This window comes from Elephas maximus, chromosome X, assembly GCF_024166365.1.
Source record: "Elephas maximus indicus isolate mEleMax1 chromosome X, mEleMax1 primary haplotype, whole genome shotgun sequence".
NCBI classification, from domain to species: Eukaryota; Metazoa; Chordata; class Mammalia; order Proboscidea; family Elephantidae; genus Elephas; species Elephas maximus.
Window position 1 is genome coordinate 2410383 of NC_064846.1, and position 23280 is coordinate 2433662.

Genomic DNA, 23280 nt, shown 5'->3' on the forward strand with positions numbered 1-23280 from the left:
CAAATGCTACTTGAACGGCGGTTGGGTTTCCTGGGCAGAGGGGAAGGGGAAGCCGCAGGCCCGCCTGGCCCTTGGGGCCCAGCGCTTCCCCACCTCTACAGCCCTGGCCTCCGAAACGTTGGGGTTGGGACGCTGTTTGTGGCCAGGCGGCTGGGGACGGGCCCCCGGGCCTCTTTTCCAGGGATGAACATGTACCCGCCGACTTGCCGCCTTGACCCCCGAAGCCCCTTTGTACACGTCTGTCCTCAAGGAAAGCTGACTTGTAGGAAAATAAGAGCGCCTCACTGCCCGATTCAGACGCTCATATACTTTCTCTCCGGAAGGCTGTGACAGCTGTCCCAGTGACCCGCAGAGCTCCTTCCCTACACGCAGCAGACCTGACCAATGAGCCTCTCCTCCCCAGAACCTCCTCAGAACTCCACAGTTCAGACAGGTCCACAGTTCTGGTTCTTGTCTTTGCAGGGTTATGGGATTGGGATCCTCGGAAGGGCATCGGTGGAGCTAGGGAGGGAGCCAGCAGTGGGACCAGGTTTCATGCAAGGCCTTAAATGCTACTGAGGGTCTTAAAAGCCAGGGTGGACTGAGAAAAGGACTGAGGAGGGCATTTCAAAGCAGGGCTCAGTCCACTTCGGGAGATGTTTCTGTGGGCTGATACCCTGTTCCTGGCTCTGCCAGGTGGATGAGGTCCAAACACAGCTCAGATGGAAGGGGAAACGGCAGGGAGTAATGGGGTTAGCTGATGAGGTGCATGGGTCCCTGGTCCCCTTTGGCTTGATGGCAATGAGACATGTAGGTCACCCTCCTGACACAGGTGCAGGTTTAGGTGTGGGTGTGCCTGTCTGCCCTGTGGGAAGGGCGGGAAGCTTGCCTGTCTTGCTGGAAGACTGCCTTGAAGCCCCAGGCCCTGTGGACACGTGGCAACTTAGAGAAGGGTCTTGATACTGAGAGTGGGGGCATGTTTTCCCCTTCAGAGCAAGAGAATTGCTTATATTTGCAAGGCGGGAAGTACTTGCCCCAGCCCCTCTCTAACCCCTCTCCCCCAGCCCGGCTTGTGCTACCCACATTTGTCAGTGGCCTAACTGACTTCCAGGTCCAAAGTGCTGGGACTCCTGCCACCAGTGCCTGCAGGCCTGCATTCAGGGGCAGAAGCCTGGGGCCTAACTACCTCTGCTTCCCTCCCACCATCTATATCCCCAGGATTCTCCTCCCACCAAACTAGAGACAGTTGTCTAGTCTGCTTGTCATTCGCCATCTGCATCCTGCCTTCCCAATTGAATGGAGAAAAGCTGTTGTCCTGTGGTTTCGAGGTGGCGGAAAGGGGTGGAGGGAAACCCCAGCACCCCTGGATGAGGGGGAACCCAAGGCTTGCTTCCTTAAGGCCTGGCTCTGAGGGGGCAGGAGGAAGGCTGCCCCCTATCCCCAGGCTCAAGATGGAGCAGGTGCAAAGTGCAGGGAGAGGAGGCAGAAGAGCCACTTCCGCCAGCAGGAAGTGGTAACCACCTATGGAGAAATGAGGCTCCTTCCTCCCTTCGGGTCGAGCAGATGGGGAACCTCAGGCCAAGGCCAACCTCTTCCTGCCCTGAAGGCGCATGAAGGGAACTTGGGCCCAAGGTGCTGTTCTTGGTGGCCGACATCCCTCCACCCTGAAAACTTTCCAACTCGGCTGGCTCTCAGGCTCCTGGGGCTCATCTCTCAGGGGCAGTGACTTGGGAAAGGGGGAAGGGGGAGCCCATTGGATGTCCTGGGGCCGGGGAAAGCAGGCGACACAGGGGGAGCCAGGGCCAGAGTAGCTATGGGGTCACTGCCCATTGGCAGTGAGGGCCCGGGGGGCCCTGAGGTGGAGGATGCAGAGTGGGGAGGAGGTGGAGGAGGGGGACAGCAGCGAGGGGTGCCAGTCTGCTGGACACCTTGGGGCTCCCACGGCTGCCCCGGGTACTGAGCGCAAGCCAGCCCAGATGGGGGCCCAGCACGGAGGGAGGGGGAAGGCCAGGCCTGAGCCAGGAGCCCCTGGGCCGGGCAGTGCCGGGCGGGGGCGCCGGGGGCGGGGCCGGGCCGGCGGGGGCGGGGGCGGGGCCGGGGCGGGGCCGACGTGCAGAGCCGTCCGCGACACCGCCCTAGGTCCCGGCGCCGCCGCCGTGAGCGCGTGGGAGCAGCTGGGCTCGACGGCGCGGCCATGGCCGCGCACGGGAAGCTGCGCAGGGAGCGGGGACCGCATGCAGAGTATGAGACGCAAGTCAAAGGTGAGAGGCGCCGGGCACTGCCGGCCCTTCCCCGCGGAGGCCTCGAGGTCGTGGGGGCGCCCTAGCCCCCGGGGAGGCCCTAGCCCCCGGGGAGGCCCCCAGCTGCTGGCCCGGCTGGCGCGGGGCTGGGGAGGTCCTGCAGCCCTCGGGCCTGCGATCTCCGGAGTGGGGAGGGAGAGGAGCCCCAGCTCTTGCTGGCTTCTCTGCCCCCCTTTGGCCGGAAGTCTCCTTAGATCCCCGAAGGGGGGACTGCTCACTGTCCCCTCTTCCTTCCTTCCGTTCTTTGGTCTCTCTGCCCTCCTCGGCTCTCTCTGCACCTAACGGAGGAGCAGCGGAGATCCTGGCGGCCAGAGGGAAGGCGGGATAGGTGTTCCCAGGTGCCACTCAGAAAGTGGGGGATACCAGCCAGAATGAAAGCTACTACCATGATCCTGGTGGGGTGGGGGCGGTGAGGGAGTAAGGTACAAGCAGGTTGGTAGTTTGATGATTGTTCTGCCCTGAGATCAGCCTGACTCCACTCCCCGGGCCACGCCTTTCCCTCCCTTTAGCACTGAGGGGGCTCAGAGATGAGGGCCTCTGCGGCTGGATCCGGCCCACTGAGGGCCTCTTAACTTGAGAGAGTCAACAGGGCCCACTTTGCAGCCTTCTGACATTAGACCTCTGTGTTCCGATAAACACTCCCATGCAAACTGCATGCAAACCAGCTCGAAAAATTCCTAGTCAACAGCTTCTGCTGGCCTTATTCAGGGCGTGGTAACTCTTTCAAAGGAAAGAAGGTGGCACCCAGCACCAGCATTTTGGGAACCTAAAGTTCCCCAGTGCCTTCAGATGTGTGATCTCACATCACTCTTGCCGCGACCCTAAGAGGTAGGCACTCTTGGTCGCTGTTTTGCCAGCTACAGAAACTGAAGCTCTGAGGGGTGCAGTGACTTCCCATGGTCACACAACTGCTTTACTTCGGGTCCAGGCCTGTTTTCCCTTGCAACAGTAGAATGAAATGACCCTTGAGGGTCCTTCTGACCCAGAGGTGTAGGTTCCATTGTAATTATTCAGTGCAGGTAATTTGCACACAAATATACCAGTGTCCTGTCTCAGAGAGGCAGCTTGAGGTGACTTTACCCAGGACAAGCCAGCTCCCAGGCCTCACTTTCATCACTTCTCAGATGAAGATACTGCTTTCCAAAACTGTCATGAGGGATACAGAAGTAGGATACTGGGGTTGAGCAAGACAGCCTCTAAGATGTTCCTTGCCTGCTGTGGGTTGCCAACAATTTTAGCCTCCATTCCTCATCCCACCCTCAAAAAACAAACAAAAACCAACTTCCTACCATGCTAGAAACACAGGGTCACTGTCTTGATGGCCCACTTCCGAAAGGCCTGCCCAGCAGGACTTTTGGAGGCCATCTTCTCTTCTGCTTCACTTGTCAGCAGAAGTGAGACCGTTGTGCCTTGCTCACAGGAAGTGTCAGTGGGGCCCGAGGCCCAACTATGAATTCAAGCATATGTGGACCCCATCCCTCCATTTGACAAATGTTTTGTATTCGCCTCTTCTGTCCCAGGCCCTGAGACTATACTGGTGACAAGAGAGAACCAGTCCCCGCTCTCTGACGGCTCTAGTCTGGTGGGGAGACAGAGTAAACAGGCCACAATGATAATAACCACTACAGAGGGAAAGCGTGGGGTATCAAGAAGGGGATGGGAAGAGGGCCAGACCTAAGTTGCGGGGAGGCCCAGGGAGGTTCCCTGCCGAATTCGTGTCAGTGCTGAGATCTGAGAGCCAGTTTCGGACGAAGGGCTCCACAGCAGCTCTGCTAGGGGCGCCAGCTCGCTGGCTGCCAATAGGGGCGCACGGCTGCATCTCAGATTCGGGCTGTAATTCACAAGCTCGGCTCAAAATTGACACCAGGCAGTGCACACGTCTGATGCGGAATGAGACCTGGCTTAGGGGAGGCTTTCCAACTGGTTTTGTTCAAGTTCAAGCCCCTGCTGAGAATTTGCATTAGGTGAAAGTTTACAGAGCAACTTAGTTTGCCATTCAATACTTCCTAAGGAAAGTGTTCCATAACGTGGGTTTCATTCCCTGCAATGTGTCAGCACTCTCCCGGTTTGCACCGTAGTCTCCCCATTTCCTTTTGTCCTGATTTTCTCTACCTTCCTGCCTTCTCATCTTTGCCTTTGGGCAAATGTCTCCCTTTTGATTGGGTGTTGTTTATTTTATGGGCCTGTCTATGATTTGGCTTAAAGGTTGTCTCCAGGAATGGCCTCAGTTCCAGTTCAGAAGGGTGTCTTAGCGCCGTAGTCTCGGGGATTCCTCCAGTCTCTGTCACACCAGTAAGTCTGGTCTTCTTTGTGAATTTGATTTTTTTGTTCTGCAGTTTTTCTCCTGCTCTGTCTGGTAGTCTCTGTTGTGATCCCAGTCAGAGCAGCTGGTTGGTAGTGGTAGCCGGGCACCATCTAGTTCTTCTAGTCTCGGGGCCGTGTAGGCTGTGGTTCATGTGGTCCATTAGTCCTTTGGACAGATTGCTCCCTTGAGTCTTTGGTTTTCTTCACTCTCCTTTGCTCTGGATGGTGAGAGACCAATAAATGTATCTTAGATGGCTGCTCGCAAGCTTTTAAGACCCCAGATGCTACTCATCAAAGTAGGATGCAAAACTTGATCTTTATGAACTATGTTGTGCCAATTGACGTAGACGACCCCCAAGTTGAGGGTCCTTTGCCTTCAAGTTTAGGAACTTCATCCTGTGAGGTGTTTGTTTATGTCCAAGATGTTGCCCTGACTGTGGCCCTTGTGTGCTCTCTTGTCTGTATTAATACAGAATATAAGCAGCACTTACAGTTATGTACATAGAAATATCCACCACCAAACCTATATCTGCAGGTGGGTGTGCTCCCTTACACCCTCCCCCACCTCTTGGCATACCTGTCTGCCTGTGCATCCATTTGTAAATTAGTGTTTGTTAATACTATCGCTGCAGGACTGTCTACGGTAGAGTAATTACCGTTGTCCTTTGTTCTTACGTTCCTCTCAGTGACCTCCCATGCCTTAGTCCTATTTTGCTGACTTCCCCCACGTAGTGTATTGCCTTTCTCATCACTGATGTTAACACGTGTCTTCTACCTATTTGGTAATTTTCCTTCCGTCCCCCTCCTGTCCCTAGTAAGCATCAAAGTTTTTTTTTTTCCTGTGTGTAAAGCTTTTCTTGTTTCTTTGTAAGTCCAACACTCATTCCTGATAAAAAACTCTCAGCAAAATCGGGTTAAAAGAGAAAACCCTCAACATAATAAAGGGCATTTATACAAAACCAACAACAAACAGTATTCTCAATGGGGAGAAACCGAAAGCATTCCCCTTGAGAATGGAAACGAGACAAGGATGCCCTTTATCACCACTCTTATTCAACATCGTATTGGAAGTCCTAGCGAGAGCAATAAGGCAAGGAAAGGAAATAAAGGGCATCCAAATTGGTAAGGAAGAAGTAAAACTATCCCTATTCGCAGATGACATGATCCTATACATAGAGAATCCCAAAGATTCCGCGAGAAAGCTGCTGGAACCAATAGAAGGATTCTGCAAAGTAGCAGGATACAAGATCAACCTACAAAAATCAGCTGGATTCCTATACATCAAGAAAGAGAATTTCGAAAAGGAAATCAGGAAAACAACACCATTTACAATGTTGTTGTTAGCTGCCGTCGAGTCAGTTCCAACTCATAGTAACCATATGTACAACAGAACGAAATACCGCCTGGTCCTGCACCGTCCTTAGATTAGAATTGTTGTTATGCTCGAGCCCATTGTTGCAGCCACTGTGTCAATCCATCTTGTTGAAGGTCTTTCTCTTTTTCACTGTCCCTTTACTCTACCAAGCATGATGTCCTCCAGGGACTGATCCCTCCTGAAAACAGGTCCAAAATATGTGAGGCATGTCTATCAGTTTGTCATACTGTGCGGGCTTGCATGTTGTTGTGATGCTGGAAGTTATGCCACCAGTATCCAAATACCAGCAGGGTCACCCATAGTGGACGGGTTTCAGCTGAGCTTCCAGACTAAGACTAGGAAGGAGGACCTGGCAGTCTACTTCTGAAAAAAAAATTGTCCAGCAAAAACCTTAAGACCGGCAGTGGAACTGTTTACAATAGCCCCTCAAAAGATAAAATACTTAAGAATAAATCTAACCAGGGATGTAAGAGACCTATACAATGAAAACTACAAAACACTACCATAGGAAACCAAAAGAAACCTACATAAATGGAAAAACATACCATGCTCATGGATAGGAAAACTCATCATTGTGAAAATGTCAATACTGCCCAAAGTGAATCTACAAATATACTGCAATCCTGATCCAAATTCCAACATTATTCTTTAACAGGGTGGAAAAACAAATAACTGACTTTACGTGGAAAGGAAAGAAACCCTGGATAAGTAAAGCATTATTGAAAAAGAAGAACAAAATAGAAGGCCTCACTCTACCTGACCTCAGAACCTGCTGTACAGCCACGGTAGTCAGGAAGCCTGGTACTAGTACAACGACAGACACATAGACCGATGGAAAAGGGTTGAGAACCCCGACATAAATCTATCCACCTATGGACACCTGATCTTCGACAAAGGGCCAAAGTCCATTAAATGGGGGAAAAGACAGTGATTTTAACAAATGGTGCTGGCAAAACTGGATGTCCATTTGTAACAAAAAATGGAACAGGACCCCACAACTCAGACCAGACACAAAAACTAACTCAAAATGGATCGAGGACCTGAATATAGAACCTAAAACTGTAAAGATCATGGAAGAAAAAAATCAATGCTAGAGGACCTAATATATGGCACAAATAGAATATATGGCACAAATAGAATACCAAACATAATTAAAAATGCACAAATAAAAAAAAACAAATAGCAGAAGATAAATTAGAAAAGTGGGACCTCCTCAAGTTAAACACTTACGCTTATCAAAAACAAACAAACAAAAAAACCCATTGCCACCGAGTTGATTCCGACTCGTAGCAACCCTATAGGACAGAGTAGAAGTGCCGCATAGGTTTCCTAAGCAGCAGCTGGTGGATTTGAACTGCTGAAAGATTTCTCCAAAAGAGTAAAAAGAGAACCTACAGACCAGGGAAAAAAATTTAGCTACAACATATCTGACAAGGGTCTAATCTCTAAAATTTATAGAAAAGTTCAACACCTCAACCACAAAAAAGACAAACAATCCAATTAAAAAATGGGCAAAGGATATGAATGGGCACTTCACCAAACAGGACATTCAGTCAGCTAGCAAACACATTAGGAAATGCTCATGATCATTAGCCGTTACCAAAAAACAAACAGACAAACCCGTTGCCATGGAGTTGATTCCTACTCATAATGACCCTATAGGACAGAGTAGAACTTCCCCATGGGGTTTCCAAGGAGCGGCTGGTGGATTCAAACTGCCGACCTTTTGGTTGGCAGCTGTAGCTCTCAACCACTGCACCACAGAGGTGCAAATCAAAGCTACAATAAGATACCATCTTACCCCGACATTACTGGCACTAATAACAAAAAACAGAAAATAACAAATGCTGGAGAGGTTGTGGGGAGATTGGAACTCTTATACACTGCTGCTGGGAATGTAGAATGGTACAACCACTATGAAAAATGGTAAGGTGCTTCCTTAGAAAGCTAGAAATATGTCCCAGCAATCCCACTCCTCGGAATATGTCATAGAGAACTAACAGCCATCACACAAATAGGCATACGCACACTCTTGTTCATCGCAGCATTAGTCACAATACCAAAAAGAAGATATCCAGGTACCTGAGGAAATGCTCATGATCATTAGCCATTAGAGAAATGCAAATCAAAACTACAATGAGATTCCATCTCACTCCATCAAGGCTAGCATTAATCCAAAAAACACAAAATAATAAATGTTGGAGAGGCTGTAGAGAGAGAGGAACACTTATACACTGCTGGTGGGAATGTAAAATGGTACAACCACTGTGGAAATTGATTTGGCGCTTCCTTAAAAAGCTAGAAATAGAACTACCATACGATCTAGCAATCCCACTCCTTGGAATATATCCTAGAGAAATAAGAGCCTTTACACAAACAGATATATGCACGCCCATGTTTATTGCAGCACTGTTTACAGTAGCAAAAACATGGAAGCAATAAAGGTGCCCATCAACAGATGAAAGGATTAACAAACTGTGGTACGTACACACAATGGAGTACTATGCAACGATAAAGAATAATGACGATTCCTCAAAACATCTCCCAACACAGATGAATTTGGAGGACATTATGCTGAGTGAGATAAGCCAATCACAAAAGGAGACTGCATTTCTAACAAGTTCCTTGGTGAAGCTAATGCTTCTGGTGTTAGGGATCAGTGCTGAGAACCACTAATAGAGCAGTGATTCTCAAAATTTGTTATACACAAGAATCATCTGGGGATCTTGTTAAAATGTAGATTCTAGTTCAGTATATCTTGGGCAGAAATGCAAATTCTCAGCAGGGGTTTGAACCGGCACAAACCGGTTCAGAGCCCTGGGTTAAGGTAGCCTTTAGCTACTGGCACCAAAAAAAAAAAAAAAGCATACACTAATTGTTTTGTCTGCCAGTCCGTTCAGCACTGTTCACTGTAATTGGTCCCCAGGGAGCATATGCCTTGGTGGGGGCAAGGCCAGCAGTGGACAGAAGGTGTGGAGAGTTGGGGTCATTTCTAGGTGGGCGAGGCCCTTCTCAGGCCATTCTTGGAACGAAATGAAATTTGCTTTTAGCCAAAAATGTTAACCCTGATTCCGTTAAGATTCTTCTGATTTCAAGTGACATGAAGCCCATTCCAACTGGCTCAAGCCTTGCCCCACTGGCCGGAGAAGGGCTTTTTCCATCGCGGTCACTTGGCATCCTTGGTTCTGGCCTGCTCAGCATGTGTGTCACTGGCAGGGAGTCCCCACCGCAATTACCCAGCTTGACCCCCTCGGTCGGAGGAGGGAATGAGAGTGCTTCTTTCCCAGTGGTTCCAGGAGGAGGATTAGGATTGCAGGCCCGGGAGCCAGTCCCTGAGGCGGGTGGGGGTTAGGCTGGAGGCCAGGTCTGAGGTGCATGGAGTCAGGGAGAGAGGCCAATTGTCCCCAATCCTGTGGGCTGAGGATAGGGAGGGGAGGTTCTCCAAAGGGAAATCCGAGGGAGAGACTGGATGCTGGGCTAGCAAACCCACAGGGCCACCCTACGGCTTACGACCCTGGGGAGTCACTGGCAGGAAAAAAGCAAACCGCTACAGAGCTGTTCACAGCAGAGTTCTTCCCAGCTGCTATCTTGAACTCTGCCACTCCTTGCCTCTTCCCAGGCCAGCTCCCTGGTCTCCTGCAGTAGCTGCTAACTGGGCTGGGTGCTGCACGCAGCAGCCCAGGGGATCCTCTAAAAGCGAAGCCAAGTCGCATGGCTCTGGGTTTTGGCTCACCTGTTACTTGGAGTCCAGCCTGAGTCCTCCCTGCGACAGTTGCCCCCATGGCCTCTTCTACTGCCCAATCTAGCCACGCTGGCCTCCCCAGCGGTCCGCAAGGCTCTCTCTGCCACTTCCTTGAGCTCTCTGCTCAAATGTCACTTTTCAGTGAGACTGTTCTCGACCCACTTCCTTTCTGAATGCATCTTGCTTTTGTTCATCTCCTTAGCCCCCCCGTTCCCACACCCACATTCACTTGCTGTCTGTCTCCCCCCATTCCCAGCTTAGACTGTGCTGGGCCAGAAGTGGATATGGAATTGACATTCTGTCCCTAGGGATGTGGACAAAGATTAGCAGGTGGCCAGAGTCTTCTGGGCCCAGCAGCCCCGGTGCCGGCGGAGGTGCCCAGTGGGCAGGATCTGACCAGTGGACGTGACAGTGTTTTCACAGGGTGTTCAAACTCCTCAGACAGGCAGCTTTCTAGCCTCCATGCTTTAGGTCTCTGTGGGGAAAGTAGGGTTGCTAAATCAAACAGGCGATACGGTGTGGAAACGTCAGTGGTAGGACCTGGACCGGGCTGTCTTGTGGGAGGTGTGCAGGTGGGGGATGGGGAGTGGCCCCTGTCAGTCCCATCAGCCTGCTGGCTGCTGCCCTCGCCTCCTGGCCTGACCATAAGAGGGGAAGGAAGTGGCAGGGGACGAAAGCTGGGGCTTTCCAGGGACCAAGGAGACAGGAAGCCAGAGAGCGACGGCTGGCTGGCGAAGGGGAAGGCTGGCTGGTGAAGGGGAAGACGGGGCTGGGAGGCTGTGTTCCCCACATAGGCCCCCCCCCACCACCCTCTAGGCCTTTGCACTGGCACTTCCCTCACCCTTCCCGCCCTCTTTAACCATTTACCTTCTACCTCAGGAGCACAGGGTTCCTGCCCCCAGAGCCTTTCCTGGCCCAGCTGGACATTGGCGCCCCAAAGTCTTCCTGACAACAGTCTCTCCTCCTCTGACCCCAGCCCTTAGTCTGGGCACCCAGGAGCCCTGGGGGCAGGCGGCAATTGGGGCCTGGGGCCTCTGCCTCCACTGAGCCCCCGTCCGCCCACAGAGATACGCTGGCAGCTGAGTGAGCAGCTGCGCTGCCTGGAGCTGCAGGGCGACCTGCGGCGGGAGCTGCTGCTGGAGCTGGCCGAGTTCATGCGGCGCCGCGCCGAGGTGGAGCTGGAGTACTCGCGGGGCCTGGACAAGCTGGCCGAGCGCTTTTCCGGCAAAGGAGGCCGCCTGGGCAGTGGCAGCCGCGAGCACCAAAGCTTCCGGTAGGTGCTGTGTTGGCAGGCTGGCTGGGCCAAGGCCAGCCGGGCCCCGGTCTGAGTGTCCGTCTGCCCCCAGGAAGGAGCCGTCCCTCCTGTCGCCCTTGCATTGCTGGGCTGTGTTGCTACAGCAGACGCGGCAGCAGAGCCGGGAGAGCGCAGCCCTCAGCGAGGTGCTGACCGGGCCCCTGGCCCAGCGCCTGACCCACCTCTCGGAGTACGTGGGGCGCATAGTCAGGAAGGTAGGGTTCCTCGCCCTGAGCCACAGAAGGCGCAACAGCTTAGCACCTTGCAAAAGCAGCCTGAGGGTGCTCGGTCTGGAGGCGCAGGGGCTGGAGGGCGTGGGCAGCCACATGAGCATTAGGCAGAGGGGCTCAAGTGGGTGGAGCCTTGACTGTCAAGCTGAGGAGTTGGCGGGCTGTCCCATGGGGCACGTCTGTGGTCGCACTTCCTCTTGCCCACCTTTGCCTCTAGGGTAAGGACCTGGAGCAACAGCTGCAGGAGGAGCTCCTGAAGGTGGTCTCCGAGCTTCAGACGGTGAGGACCGGGCAGGGCCCCCCAAGCCTTTACATGGCCCCAGGCCAGGCCCAAGGAGAATTGGGTGCCACATCCAGGGGAGACCTCGGGCAGAGCACCTCCTCTCCCTGGGCCTCAGGTCCTGGTTCTGGGCACAGGGGATCAGGTAAAGTGCTGTCAGAGTCCCAGACAGGCAGTGTGAGGGGCTGGCTGTGGCTGTGGCCTTCAGCAGTGGCTGCCCTGCCTTGGTCCTCTTTCCAGGTCAGGAAGACGTACCAGGTGTACCGCACAGAAAGCGTGAATGCTGAGACCAAGCTCCGGGAAGCTGAGCGCCAGGAGGAGAAGCGAGCTGGCCGGAGCGCCGCTGCTGCCACCACCATTTCTGCCTCCGAGGCAGGGCCCTCCCGGAAGAGCTCCATCAAGAAAGGAGGGCGACTGGTGGAGAAGGTGGGCCTGGAGGGTGTCTTGGACTTGGCCTGCCTGCTCCGGTGCGTCTGCTGCCTGTCTGTCTCCAAAGGCTCTGGCGCCTGGCGTTTGTGCCTATATTGTCCCTGGCCCTGACTGGGCCTGCTGTGTGCTGTATGTGAGGGGGGAGAAGGCAGAGCTGGAGGCAGAGATCGTCGGCTAGGTTGCCCACAAGTTCCTATTGTAAGGGGAGCGACTTGGCCTGGTCTGCCCTGCTGGCTCTGGAAGGTTCTGCAACCTGGGGATGGTTGGTACCATGGCAATTAACTATAGCATGCTCGGTGGGCCTGGAGAGCCCAAGGAAGAAGGAGAACAGCCTCTGAGGCCAGGACAGCCTTCAACAGTCGCCCACGCCTCACTGGTGCCCTTGCAGCCCGGAGCCCTGTTTTGCACACGCTGCAGCTGAGTCTCGAGAGCTTTGGTGACTCTCGTCGCAAAGGGCATCTGCCTGCTCCCAAGTCCGGGGGCCTTTCCACCCACCCATACCGCTTCACACAGTGCCATGGGCTTTCAGAGGGGTGAGGAGAGCTGCAGGATGGGTGATCGGGTGATGTGCTCCTGAAGAAAGGATGGGGAGGTTGAGGCACCAAGTTGGGCAGGGGCCGGGCCTGATGGTCTAGCACGGTGGAGGCCAGAGAGCAGAGGAGGGAGTTGGACATCATCAAAAGTTCTGAGGGGTGATGGTCAGGTTGTGTTTTAGGAAAAGATCCCCCAGCTGCTGCCATTACAGTGCCTTCCAGCCTTTCGGTCCCAGGTGCCTGCAGACCCCTGACGACCCATCCCTTCCCCTCAGCCACTTGTTCCACATCTAGTCACCCCGAGCCCTGGGAAGTGGTCAGCTCATTTTCTCCCCTGTGAAGTTCCCAGTTGTGTCCCAGCAGAGTTTCTCAGACAGTCCTCGAGGTTCCCCAGCACCTAGCCCAGACCTCCACTGGGGTGGGGCGGGAGGCATGGGTATGTGGCTGTGAGTGGGAGTGTGAAATATTGATCAGGTATCTAGTTCTGTGCCTGCCCCCCACTAGATTGCTGTAGTCACTTCTGAGGAATGACAGGAATGATGAGGGCCCAAACCATGGCAAGGGATGGGTCTGGGGATGGCATCGAAGTGGCAGATGAAGGTCTGGGGGCATCAGGCTGGTTCCCAGGATGCAGCTGAGCATGTGGACGGCAGGGCTGTGCACTGGCACCGAGAGGGTTTGTGCGTGGCAGTGTGGGGGAGGGGATGTCAGGATGTCTGGCCATATTGAATTGGAGGGCCCTGTGGGACATGGGAGTGTGGCTGTCCACAGGGGAGGGAAGAGAGTGTGGGGGGGGGGGAGGATGGGTGGAGAGGGACCCTGGATCAGCTGTGTTGTCTGAACAGCGCCAGGCCAAGTTCCTGGAGCACAAGCTCAAGTGCACAAAGGCGAGGAACGAGTACCTGCTAAGTCTGGCCAGTGTGAATGCGGCCATCAGCAACTACTACGTGCAGGACGTGTTGGACCTCATGGATGTGAGTCCTGGGGGTGGGGCTGAGAGGGACCCAGTGGGCCAGTGTCCGGAGTCCACCCCTCCAGGGCCCACCCAAGATGTCTCCTTCCTTCCTCCCCCAGTGCTGTGACACAGGGTTCTACCTGGCCCTGGGCCAAGTGCTCCGGAGCTACACGGCCGCCGAGAGCCGCACCCAGGCTTCCCAGATGCAGGGCCTGGGCAGCCTGGAAGAGGCTCTGGAGGCCCTGGACCCTCCAGGGGACAAGGCCAAGGTGCTTAGGCTGCATGCAGCTGCCTTCTGTCCCCCACTGCGTTTTGACTACCAGCCCCACGAGGGGGATGAGGTGAGGCCCTGCCAGCCCCTTAATGCACAGGCTTCACGGGGGCTGTTCCTCGCTGATCTTCAAGGAGTCCCCGGGTGGTGCAAATCGTTAACGTGCTTGGCTGCTAACTGAAAGCCTGGCACCATGGAAGAAAGGCCTGCCAATCTGCTTTTCCTGGTTTAAGGAACGGAAACAGACTACACAGGGAAAAGAAAACTTCAAAATATTAATTAAAAAAACTATGATTAATATCCTTGGAGAGACAAGAGAAGAAAGTGTTGCAACCATTCGGCAAGAATAACCAGGAAAACCAGCACCTTCATTTAAAGCAACTTACCTCCCGATGGTTCAGCCAGCTCTCTCTCTCTCTCTCTCTCACACGCGCACACACACACACACACACACACGCACTCACTCACACTCACACAGGCAAGTATAGTGACATATGAACAGTGCTAATGCTAGGTGTTGGGTGGGTAAATGGGTGTTCGTGTACTGTGCTTTAAGCTTTTCTTTATGTTTTTAAATTTTTCATAAGGAAACTTGGGGGGAATCAACCATACACATGGTAAGACATGGTTAGACGGCCCCTTACTTGTCCCCCAAGTTGCTTTCTTCTGTTAACAGTTTACCTAATGGGCATCACATATGGCCTGGGATTACAGGGGGCACCTTTGGAGCTGACCCGAACTTTTATTTATTTAAGATGTATTTTGATCAATGTAATAGCTTAAAAACATACACATGGTTTAAAGAAGCAAACGTGATCCACGCGTATAATGACAGCCAGCAGTTCTCTGCCTCACGCCTTCCTGCTCCCAGTTCCCACTCCCCAGAAACAGCCACTTCCATCTCTTATAGCTGCTGCTTCTAGCATTTCCCTCCATATATTCAAATCACACACCTTGGCCACTATTTGAGTCTCACTTTTAGCTGTGCTCTGCTGACTCCCTTCAATGGCAGCTCAGGACTCAGCCCTATCACCACCCCCCATATCCATCCACAACCACTTTTCCCTTCTCCCCATTTCATTAGCCCAGAATTTTTGACTAAACATTCAGTGTTTAAATTGTGATGACAACAAATACTGTTCACGGCTGAGCCAAGTACTATATTATTCCTTTTCCTTCGTTGGACAATTTTTTTTTTTCTGGAATTAATAATTTCCTCACCTTAGAAAAGCTGCTTAGCTTTCTGTGTACTTACCGCTAACTCATGTCCACACTCCTGGACAGAGTTGTGATAGCCATACTAGGCCATCTGGGAACTCCGTCGTCTTCTCAGAGTCCTCCCCCTGGAGCCACCAAGTCTGCACAGATGGTGTCCGGGAGCTTCCCTTCACCATCATCCTGAGAAATCCCTGCTGTTCTCCGCAGTGTGGGATCCTCCGTTTCCTGGATTCCACGCCTTCTTCCTCTTTCTTGGTTTATCAGCCTCGTTTTGGTGGACACCGTCTTCAATAGTTTCCTGACCTTGCGTGTCTAAAAATGTCTGTGTTCTATTATTGCAATTGATTTGTCGTTTGGCTGGGTATAGAATTCAAGGCTGAAAATCATTTTAGAACGTTAAAGCCATTTCGAATTTTTCTCCCTGGATGCTTTTAGGATAGTCTCTTTTCCCCTTTGTTGTAAAATTTTGTGATGGTATGCTATGAGTTGGAATCGACTCGACGGCACTGGGTTTGGTTTTTTGTTTTTTGGGTATGCCTTGGGAATTTTTTTTCCTTCATGGCATTGGGCAACCAGTGGGCTCTGTCAGGCTCGGAAGTACTGTCCTTAGGTTTTGGGGAGATTTTCTTGTATTATTCCTTTGATAATTTTCTGCTCTTCATTTTCTTTTCTCTCTCTTTTAATAATTTTTGTTATTTCGATGTTGAATCTCATGGGTTGAATCTCTGATTTTTTTTCTCTTTCCTATTTCTCAGCTCTATACCTTTTATTCTCCTTTCTTAGAAATTTCTTCAACTGTACCTTCCAACCCCTTGTTTAATTAAAAATTAGTTTTTTACTTTCATGTTTTCATTTCTAGGAGTTCTGTTTTGTTTCTTGAATTCCTGTTTTAAAATAACTCTTTGTTCTTATTTTCTGGATGCAATATCTTTTCAAACATTCTTGAAATGTTAATTTTTGGTTTTTGGACATTTCCCTCAAGAAATTTTCTGTTTTCTTGCAGCCTTTTTTTTACAGCTTACTTTGGCCTCTGTCTTCCAATTTAGAACTTTCCTCAAATATCTGGTGGTTCTTTGCAGTTAGTTCACATTTAAGATGTGGGTTAGGTACTCAATGTCCTTGAGCAGAGCTTGTCGCCTCTGCAGGGTGACCAGGCAGAGACTCAGCTCTTTGATTGGGAGACCCCAAACGTTGGTCTCCGTAAAGTCTTTCCTCTTGGTTTTGTGAGTTTCCCCAGAGGACTCTTCTAATCCTTTGTCGGGGATCTGGCTTCCAATTATGGGGAGTAGAGTGGAGCGAGAGGACTGGGAGATGCATTTTTTGATGTGTAGACTTTCATTTAATCCACCTGTTTTTAGATCAATGCCCTCCAACCAAAGACCACCAGGAACACACCTATAATTGAACAAGTTGGGTTGATTGCTCATTACCACAACCGAGACCAAACACCGTGGGGAGCCATGGGACATTTCAGTAAAAGGGGTTAGAAAGAACTTAGAGGATTTGGGCTAGTGTTAGGGGATTTGGCATTCAAGGAAGCGGGGCTTTGCTCTGGATGTGATGCTGTCAGGAAGCAGGGGCAATTCTACGATTGGGTGCATAGTACATTTTATCTAGAAGGTGAAAGAAATGAAGTGAGGCTAAAGCTCTGATTCGCAAAACAGCAGCCGTCACATCAGCCGGCCCAACAGAATGGTCGTTTGTGTGGCTTGGACAAAGTTCTTGTTTTGTCCCCACCATGGTCAGAGAGTGGCCTTGTCTGATGCTGAGGCTCTGTGACACTATGTTCAACAGGGGAACACCAAGCCCAGCTGATAGTCCAGCTGGCTACACACACGCACGCACACGCATGCACACCGGCACACACCCATGCCTTTCTCTCTACTCCCTCCCACACTGCATGGTCCAAGTCCGGCGAAGGGGCACCATCAAGAACAAAGATGGCCAGTTGAAACTCTGGGAGCAGCCACTGGCCTTTTGTCCCTCATGGGGTGGGATGTGAAATGTGGGGAGAGACCCCACAGGCAGAGAGGGTGAGGGGATCAGAGGAGCCCTCAGCAGTCTGAATCGGGGAAGAAGGGGGCTCAGGGAGAGGTGGTGTCTCACGTAGCCCGCCCTGAGCCCCAGTGAGGCAGCGCCCTCACCCTCACTTGACTCCCCTCCCTGCTTCTTTTTTTTTTTTACCGAATTTTATTGTTGAGAATATACACAGCAAAACGTATACCAGTTCAACAGTTTCCACATGTACAGTTCAGTGACAACTTGATTACATTCTCTGCGTTGTGCAACCATTCTCACCCTCCTTTTCTGAGCTGTTCCTCCCACATTAACATAAACTTGCTGCCCCCTAATCTTTTAAGTTGTTGAGGTCAATTTCATCCCATACAGATAGTTCTTAAAAGAGCATAGTGCTCAAGGCCGACTCAGCGTAATGTTTTTGAGGTTCATCCATGTTGTAGCATGTATTAGAACTCCATGTCTCTTTTTGGCTGAGTAGTATTCCATTGTGTGGATGGACCACGTCGTGTTTATCCATCATCTATTGATGGACACTGGAGTCGTTTCCACTTTCTGACTGTTGTGATTAGTGCTGCAGTGAACACTGGCATGTGTGTAGCTGTTTGAATCCCTGCTTTCCAGTCTCTTGAGTTTATACCCTACCATGCTTCAGAACCATTTTTATTATGTGTCAGGGGCAGGTGGTGCTATACATTGGCTGCCAGGGCAGCAGGGATGTGCTCGGTTCCCCCATGCCTGGGAGAGCTGCGAACCAGCTACCCACGGCTCGCCCCACTCCGTGTCTGAGCGCTCTGTCCTGGCTGATGCCCTCCGCAGGTGGCCGAGATTCAGGTTGAGATGGAGCTGCGGGATGAGATTCTGCCCAGAGCCCAGAATATCCAGAGCCGCCTAGGCCGGCAGACCATTGAGACAGAGGAGGTATAGGGGCCAGGCCCGAGGGGTGGCAGGGACCAGGAGAGTCGGAGCCCTGGTCCCCTCATGCCTGGAGCCCCTGTGCTGGCCCCGCTTGGGATCTCCTCCCTGCCTGCCTCCCTCCCTGGTGTCAGTGGCCTCCCAGTTTCCTCTGACTTGGACTTCCTCCTTCCCCCGCCTTGTCTCCCCTTGCTTCCTGCCCTTGTGCTCTCCCCTCCCCAGGTGAACAAGACGCTGAAGGCAACGCTACAGGCTCTGCTGGAGTTGGTGGCGTCAGACGATGGGGACGTGCTTGAGTCACTCCAGGCCAGTCCCTCCACCGAGTCCCTCAAGTCCACAGGCTCAGACCCAGGGGCCCGGCAGGCTGGCCGAAGGCGGGGACAGCAGCAGGAGACAGAGACCTTTTACATCACGGTGGGTGGGGAGGCCGGGCTGGGCTGGGCTGGGCCCAGGGAGGTGCGCGATAGGATCTCAGACTGAATCTTGGCCTCCGCAGAAGCTACAGGAGTATCTGAGTGGCCGAAGCGTCCTTGCCAAGCTGCAGGCCAAGCACGAGCGACTGCAGGAGGCCATCCAGCGAGGTGGGCCCGGGTCCCGCCCCACGGGGCTTGCCCCTTCTGCCCTTCCTCTCCTGCCTGGCCCCTCTCCGGCCCATGTTACTTTCAGCCTGCCCAGAGAGGTTGGTTGACAGGTGTAGGAAATAGCCCAGCAAGATGCTTGGCCTTGATCTTGCCCTTGGCTTTTCTATTGCCCTGAGCCTTCAGGCCATGCCTTGCTCTCTGGGGTGCCTGAGAGGCAGACCAACGCCTTCTTCTTCCAGGTGACAAGGAGGAGCGGGAGATGTCCTGGTGAGTTGGGCACAGGGTACCCTCGTGCGAATCCTTCATGGGCAACGAAGAGAGGTTGGCCCATTCTCCCCTCTCCTCAGCCCAGCTCTGCTGCTCAGTCCTCTGGGCTCTCAGTCTCCCAGTGTCTTCTGGAAGAACTCTGCAGGCCCTGTTTGGTTGGGCCGTGGGGTGGGGCACCCTGCCCCCACCATGCACTGCTGTCCTCATTGCAGGGCCCAGTACTCGCAGAGAAAAGTTCAGAGGAGCCGCCACCCCCGCCCCAGCTCGCAGTACAACCAGAAGCTCTTTGGGGGGGATATGGAGAAGTTTATCCAGGTACTTGCTTTGCCCCACACCCCAGCTGAGTCCAGGCCCTCCCTGGACATTCAGGTCTTTCTTCAGCTCTGGGTCACTGAGGTGACCTCTGTGGCCTGATGGGCTACCTGACTCCACAGTCCCCATTCCCACCTATGGTCGGCCAACTGGCCCTTCTGGGCAGGTTTCCTGTGGCCTCAGCGATTGCAGGGAACGTCCTCATGTGATAAAGGCCTCAGCAAACAGCATTTTAGGGGTACAATATTGAGAGGTTTTCCTCTATGACTGGGAACAACCCAGGGACGCCCCCAAGCCCTGCTTCTAATCAGCATGGAGTCCTAGACAGTGAGCTAGGAGAAGCAAGAGAGGCCAGAAAAGAGGAACTAAAGCCATCATCTGCAGTGATGTGGTTATGCACATAAAGCGTTGAAAAGACTCTTGAGATTATTTAAATTCACAAATTTGCATTTTGCCATGTTACTCCACACAAGGCCAACTTCTTGGAATTCGACTGCATTTTTACCTGCCGGCAACAAGCAGTCGGGAAATACAATGTAAAAAAAAAAAAAAACAATGTAAGGCACTAACTACTGAATAGCATCAGAGTTAGTTGCCAGCCGGACTGAGGTTCACAGCCCTGTGGTTCAGAGACCAAAACCCAAGCAAAAAGTGATGGGGGGCAGGCCCACCCGGGTAAACTCCCTCTCTACCCCCAGAGCTCTGGCCAGCCCGTGCCCCTGGTGGTGGAAAGCTGTATCCGCTTCATTAACCTCAATGGTAAGCAAGGCTTAGCCCCTTGCCCTCCACCCTGGCACCCAACACCCAGTCCCTGTGCCCACGACCCCTTGTCCTCCACCCTGGCACCCAGCACCCAGTCCCTGTGCCCACAGCCCCTTGCCCTCCCTGCAGGCCTCCAGCACGAGGGCATCTTCCGGGTGTCAGGTGCCCAGCCCCGGGTCTCGGAGATCCGCGATGCCTTTGAGAGAGGTGGGGACGGCAGGGTGGGTGGAGACCGTGTGGGGGTGGGCTCCAGCAGGCTCCAAGCTGCCACCACCGCTGCCTCCCCCTCCCCGTGTGCTGCCCACAGGTGAAGACCCGCTGGTGGAAGGCTGTGGTGCCCAGGACCTGGACTCCGTGGCCGGAGTGCTGAAGCTCTACTTTCGGAGCCTGGAGCCTCCACTCTTCCCCCCGGACCTGTTCAGCGAGCTGCTGGCTTCCATGGGTGAGGCCAGGGCCTGAGTCGGGTGGGGCAGGGCTGCCACTCCACAGCAGCAGTGGCCTGCTCACACACCTCTCTGGGGGATGGCCTTGGCCACAGAGCTGGAGGAAGCAGCGGAGAGGGTGGAGCCCGTGAGCCGCCTTCTGGACCAGCTGCCGGGCCCGGTGCTGGTGGTCCTGCGCTACCTCTTCACCTTCCTTAACCAGTGAGTAGTGGGGGATGAGGTGGCCCAGGGGCTCACGGGCTGGTGTGCAGGGATGGCTTGGCCCCTGGGCAGGTGCTCCTGCCTGTGACCCTTCTGGCCCCCAGCCTGGCCCAGTACAGTGATGAGAACATGATGGACCCCTACAACTTGGCCGTGTGCTTCGGGCCGACGCTGCTGCCTGTGCCCGCTGGGCAGGACCCCGTGGCCTTGCAGGGCCGGGTGAACCGGCTGGTGCAGACGCTCATCTTGCAGCCGGTGTCCGTCTTCCCTACCCTGGCCGAGCTGCCAGGCCCTGTCTACGAGAAGTGCATGGCACCGCCCTCTGCCAGCTGCTTGGGGTATGCCCGCTGTGTTGGGTGGGGGGCGCCCAGCAGGCCGGGAGTCCCCTCACCCGCCTTGATGTGCTTCTGACCGCAGGGATGCTCAGCTGGACAGCATGGCGGGGGAGAACGAGCCGGAGCTGGAGGCCGGGGCCCTGGCCCAGGACGATGGTGAGGGGGACACGGGAAGGAGAGCCCCCATTGCCAGCCCAGTGTTCACTCCGCCTCCCGCCACAAGGCTGTGTCTTCTCCCCAGACCTGGAGGGGGTCGTGGAGGCAGTGGCCTGCTTCGCCTACACTGGCCGCACGGCCCAGGAGCTGTCTTTCCAGCGAGGGGACATTCTGCGCCTGCACACCCGAGCCTCGAGCGACTGGTGGCGGGGGGAGCTGGCTGGCACGCGCGGACTCATCCCGCACAAGTACATTACCCTACCCGCTGCCGGGTGAGTGAGCCACCTGCAGGCCCTGCTGGCCTCCCGCTGCCTCTCCCGCCCTGAGAGGGCCCACACCCTGGTGGGGCTGGTGGAGACTGGGCCCCAGCTCAGAGCCAGCCTCAAAGCTGCCCCTTGCACCCAGCTCTCCTTGGAAGTGCCTTTGCTCCTGCCAATGGTCCTGGACCTTGAGCCTGTAGCAGAACCTCGCGCAGGGCTTGTTAAAACCCTAGTTGCTGCTCCCCACCAACCCCTCCAACGGTGTCAGACCAAGTCGATCCTTTTCTCTGGGGCTGAGAACCACGGCTCTAGACAAACCACTCTAATCCCAGGGCAGAGAAGCATCTGGTGGGTCAGGGGCCGCAGGTGACAGGAGAGAGCAGCCAGGAGGGCCTACCAGTGGAGTGCACCAGCCGGTGAGCACAGGCCAGGCCAGATGGGGTGGGGGCGGGCCCTGGCCATGTGGGGGGGGTTCTGTGAGAGGTGACAAGGAGAGCCTCTGAGGGGCTTCCCAGCTGCTGCCTGGGTGGGAGGAGCTGTTGTCAGCTCTGCCTGGGGACTTCTGGGACGCCCTGCCAGGCTCGCTTCCCGTGTCCTGCAGGCCAGAGCTGAGCTCCCCACTCGAGACCACAGGCACTTCTGGGCACAGACGGCACTGTCTCATCCCAGCCTCCCCGGAGAGACAAGTGGAGGTGGACAAGGTAAGAGCCCAGGCCAGAGCTCCCGGGCTTCTATGATTCCTCAGGGACCAAGCTTGTCCCTGCCCAAGGTTCCAGTCCCTTCCCTGCCCAAGGTTCCAGTCCCTTCCCTCCCTGACTCAGCTCAGGGCACCTTCTGCCAGAGTGTGGGGGCAGGGATGAGGGGCTGTGACAGGGCCACCCACAGGGGCAGGAGCACTGAAGGTTGGCATCAGTGGAGCCAGGCTAGGGGACAGGTAGGGGCAGGGGCCAGGAAGATGAAAGGGACAGATGGGAGAGAGGTTGGAGGGGTGGCTGGGAGGGAGTGGGGTTGGGGGGGCAGCGCTTGCAGGCAGAGGAAAGCGGCTGGACTCGACCAGGAGGCGGCACCCGGCTCCCTGTTTAGATGGGCTGTAGGGGAGTGTCAGAGTGTGCACATGTCCCAGGTGGGTCCTGGCAGGCACAGGGGTCTGAGCTGGGCTGCCCAGGCCAGGAGGAGGAGGGGGTGCCAGAGCAGAGGGGAGGCCGAGGCCGTCACCTCCCACCCTAAGAGCGCCCGGGAAAGCAGGGGTGAGGCTAGGTCTGAAGCCTTGGGTGTGTGTGACCTCATCCAGGGAGAGTGTGGGTGTGAGAAGAGAGGAGCCTGGGGCCCAGCCAGAGGGTCCCCACCTCAGGGCCTTTGGAGGACCTGCTGCACACCCCCCAGGCTGTGACCGAGACGCTAAAGGGGGAGGAGGAGGGCCAGGCTCTGGCGATGGAGGCCCAGGGAGGAGGGGCGGGCAGTAGGCCCAGCAGGAGGAGGAGGAGGAGGAAGGAGTGTCTGGGGCCTGGTGACAGTGGGGAGGCACTGGGTGGGCGGGGGGGGGGGGCGGGGAGGAGGTGGGGGGCTTGGGCTGGGTCGGTGGGAGAGTGTGCTTCTCAGTAGCCTCCTTTTCTCCTCTCCGCACCAGGGTGTGACTCAAACCATGGACTCTGTGTTTAAGGAGCTCTTGGGAAAGGCTGCAGCCCGCCAGGGCCTCGGGCCAGTGTCTCCCAGCTCCCCTGGCTCCAGCCGCCCCTGCAAGAACAAAGGCTTTCCCCGAGGCCCCGGGGCCCCGGCCTCCCCGTAAGCGTCCCCAGGGTCCAGCCACTGGCAGAAGCGTTCTTCCCGCGCCCTGTTTCTCCCCAGCCCTACCCAGCACGCTCAGATCACCTGCCCTTGACCCTTTGCAGAGAGGAGGCCTCAGATGCCAAACAGGGTTACCTGATCCCACACCCCTGCCTGCCCCAGCACTGGCTTAAGATGCTGTGGGAGGGGTAAGGGAGGAGGCTTGTCAGGGAGTGTTGGGTGGCATGTGCCTGAAGGAGGTGGCAGCGATTCATAAAGACCCAATGAGTCTCTGAAGCCAACTAGCTCTGTTTTGGGGGGGCTGGGCAGGTGGGCATGGGCCGGCCCCCTGACACTC

The 23280-nt window shown here is 54.5% G+C and overlaps 1 protein-coding gene across 6 annotated transcripts; it reads left to right on the forward strand.

The window, feature by feature from the left end:
• The first annotated feature begins 2089 nt into the window (after positions 1 to 2089).
• On the forward strand, positions 2090 to 23219 carry ARHGAP4 (Rho GTPase activating protein 4). Of its 6 annotated transcripts, none has more exons than XM_049872146.1 (22): positions 2090 to 2240; positions 10766 to 10973; positions 11047 to 11209; positions 11442 to 11504; positions 11745 to 11930; positions 13312 to 13440; positions 13505 to 13762; positions 17746 to 17847; positions 18064 to 18255; positions 18338 to 18422; positions 18662 to 18689; positions 18902 to 19004; positions 19700 to 19760; positions 19893 to 19970; positions 20071 to 20205; positions 20302 to 20407; positions 20512 to 20745; positions 20825 to 20898; positions 20984 to 21170; positions 21491 to 21574; positions 21760 to 21859; positions 22786 to 23219. In XM_049872146.1, exons 1-22 carry the CDS (start codon positions 2174 to 2176, stop codon positions 22942 to 22944), a joined length of 2802 nt encoding a protein of 933 aa, XP_049728103.1. In that variant the 5' UTR covers positions 2090 to 2173; the 3' UTR covers positions 22945 to 23219. The 6 variants fall into 6 exon arrangements, with proteins under 6 accessions (XP_049728103.1, XP_049728100.1, XP_049728101.1 ...); XM_049872148.1 differs by having other exon boundaries at positions 2091 to 2240; positions 13541 to 13762; XM_049872143.1 differs by having other exon boundaries at positions 11442 to 11930.
• Positions 23220 to 23280: the final 61 nt, after the last annotated feature.

Bases quoted from the DNA above. Each gene is read 5' to 3' on its own strand.
- ARHGAP4 (XM_049872143.1), top strand. From the start codon at position 2,174: ATGGCCGCGCACGGGAAGCTGCGCAGGGAGCGGGGACCGCATGCAGAG. The intron at 20,408-20,511 runs GTGAGTAGTGGG...TCTGGCCCCCAG, and splicing joins CTCTTCACCTTCCTTAACCA to CCTGGCCCAGTACAGTGATG. The intron at 21,575-21,759 runs GTGAGCACAGGC...CGTGTCCTGCAG, and splicing joins CCAGTGGAGTGCACCAGCCG to GCCAGAGCTGAGCTCCCCAC.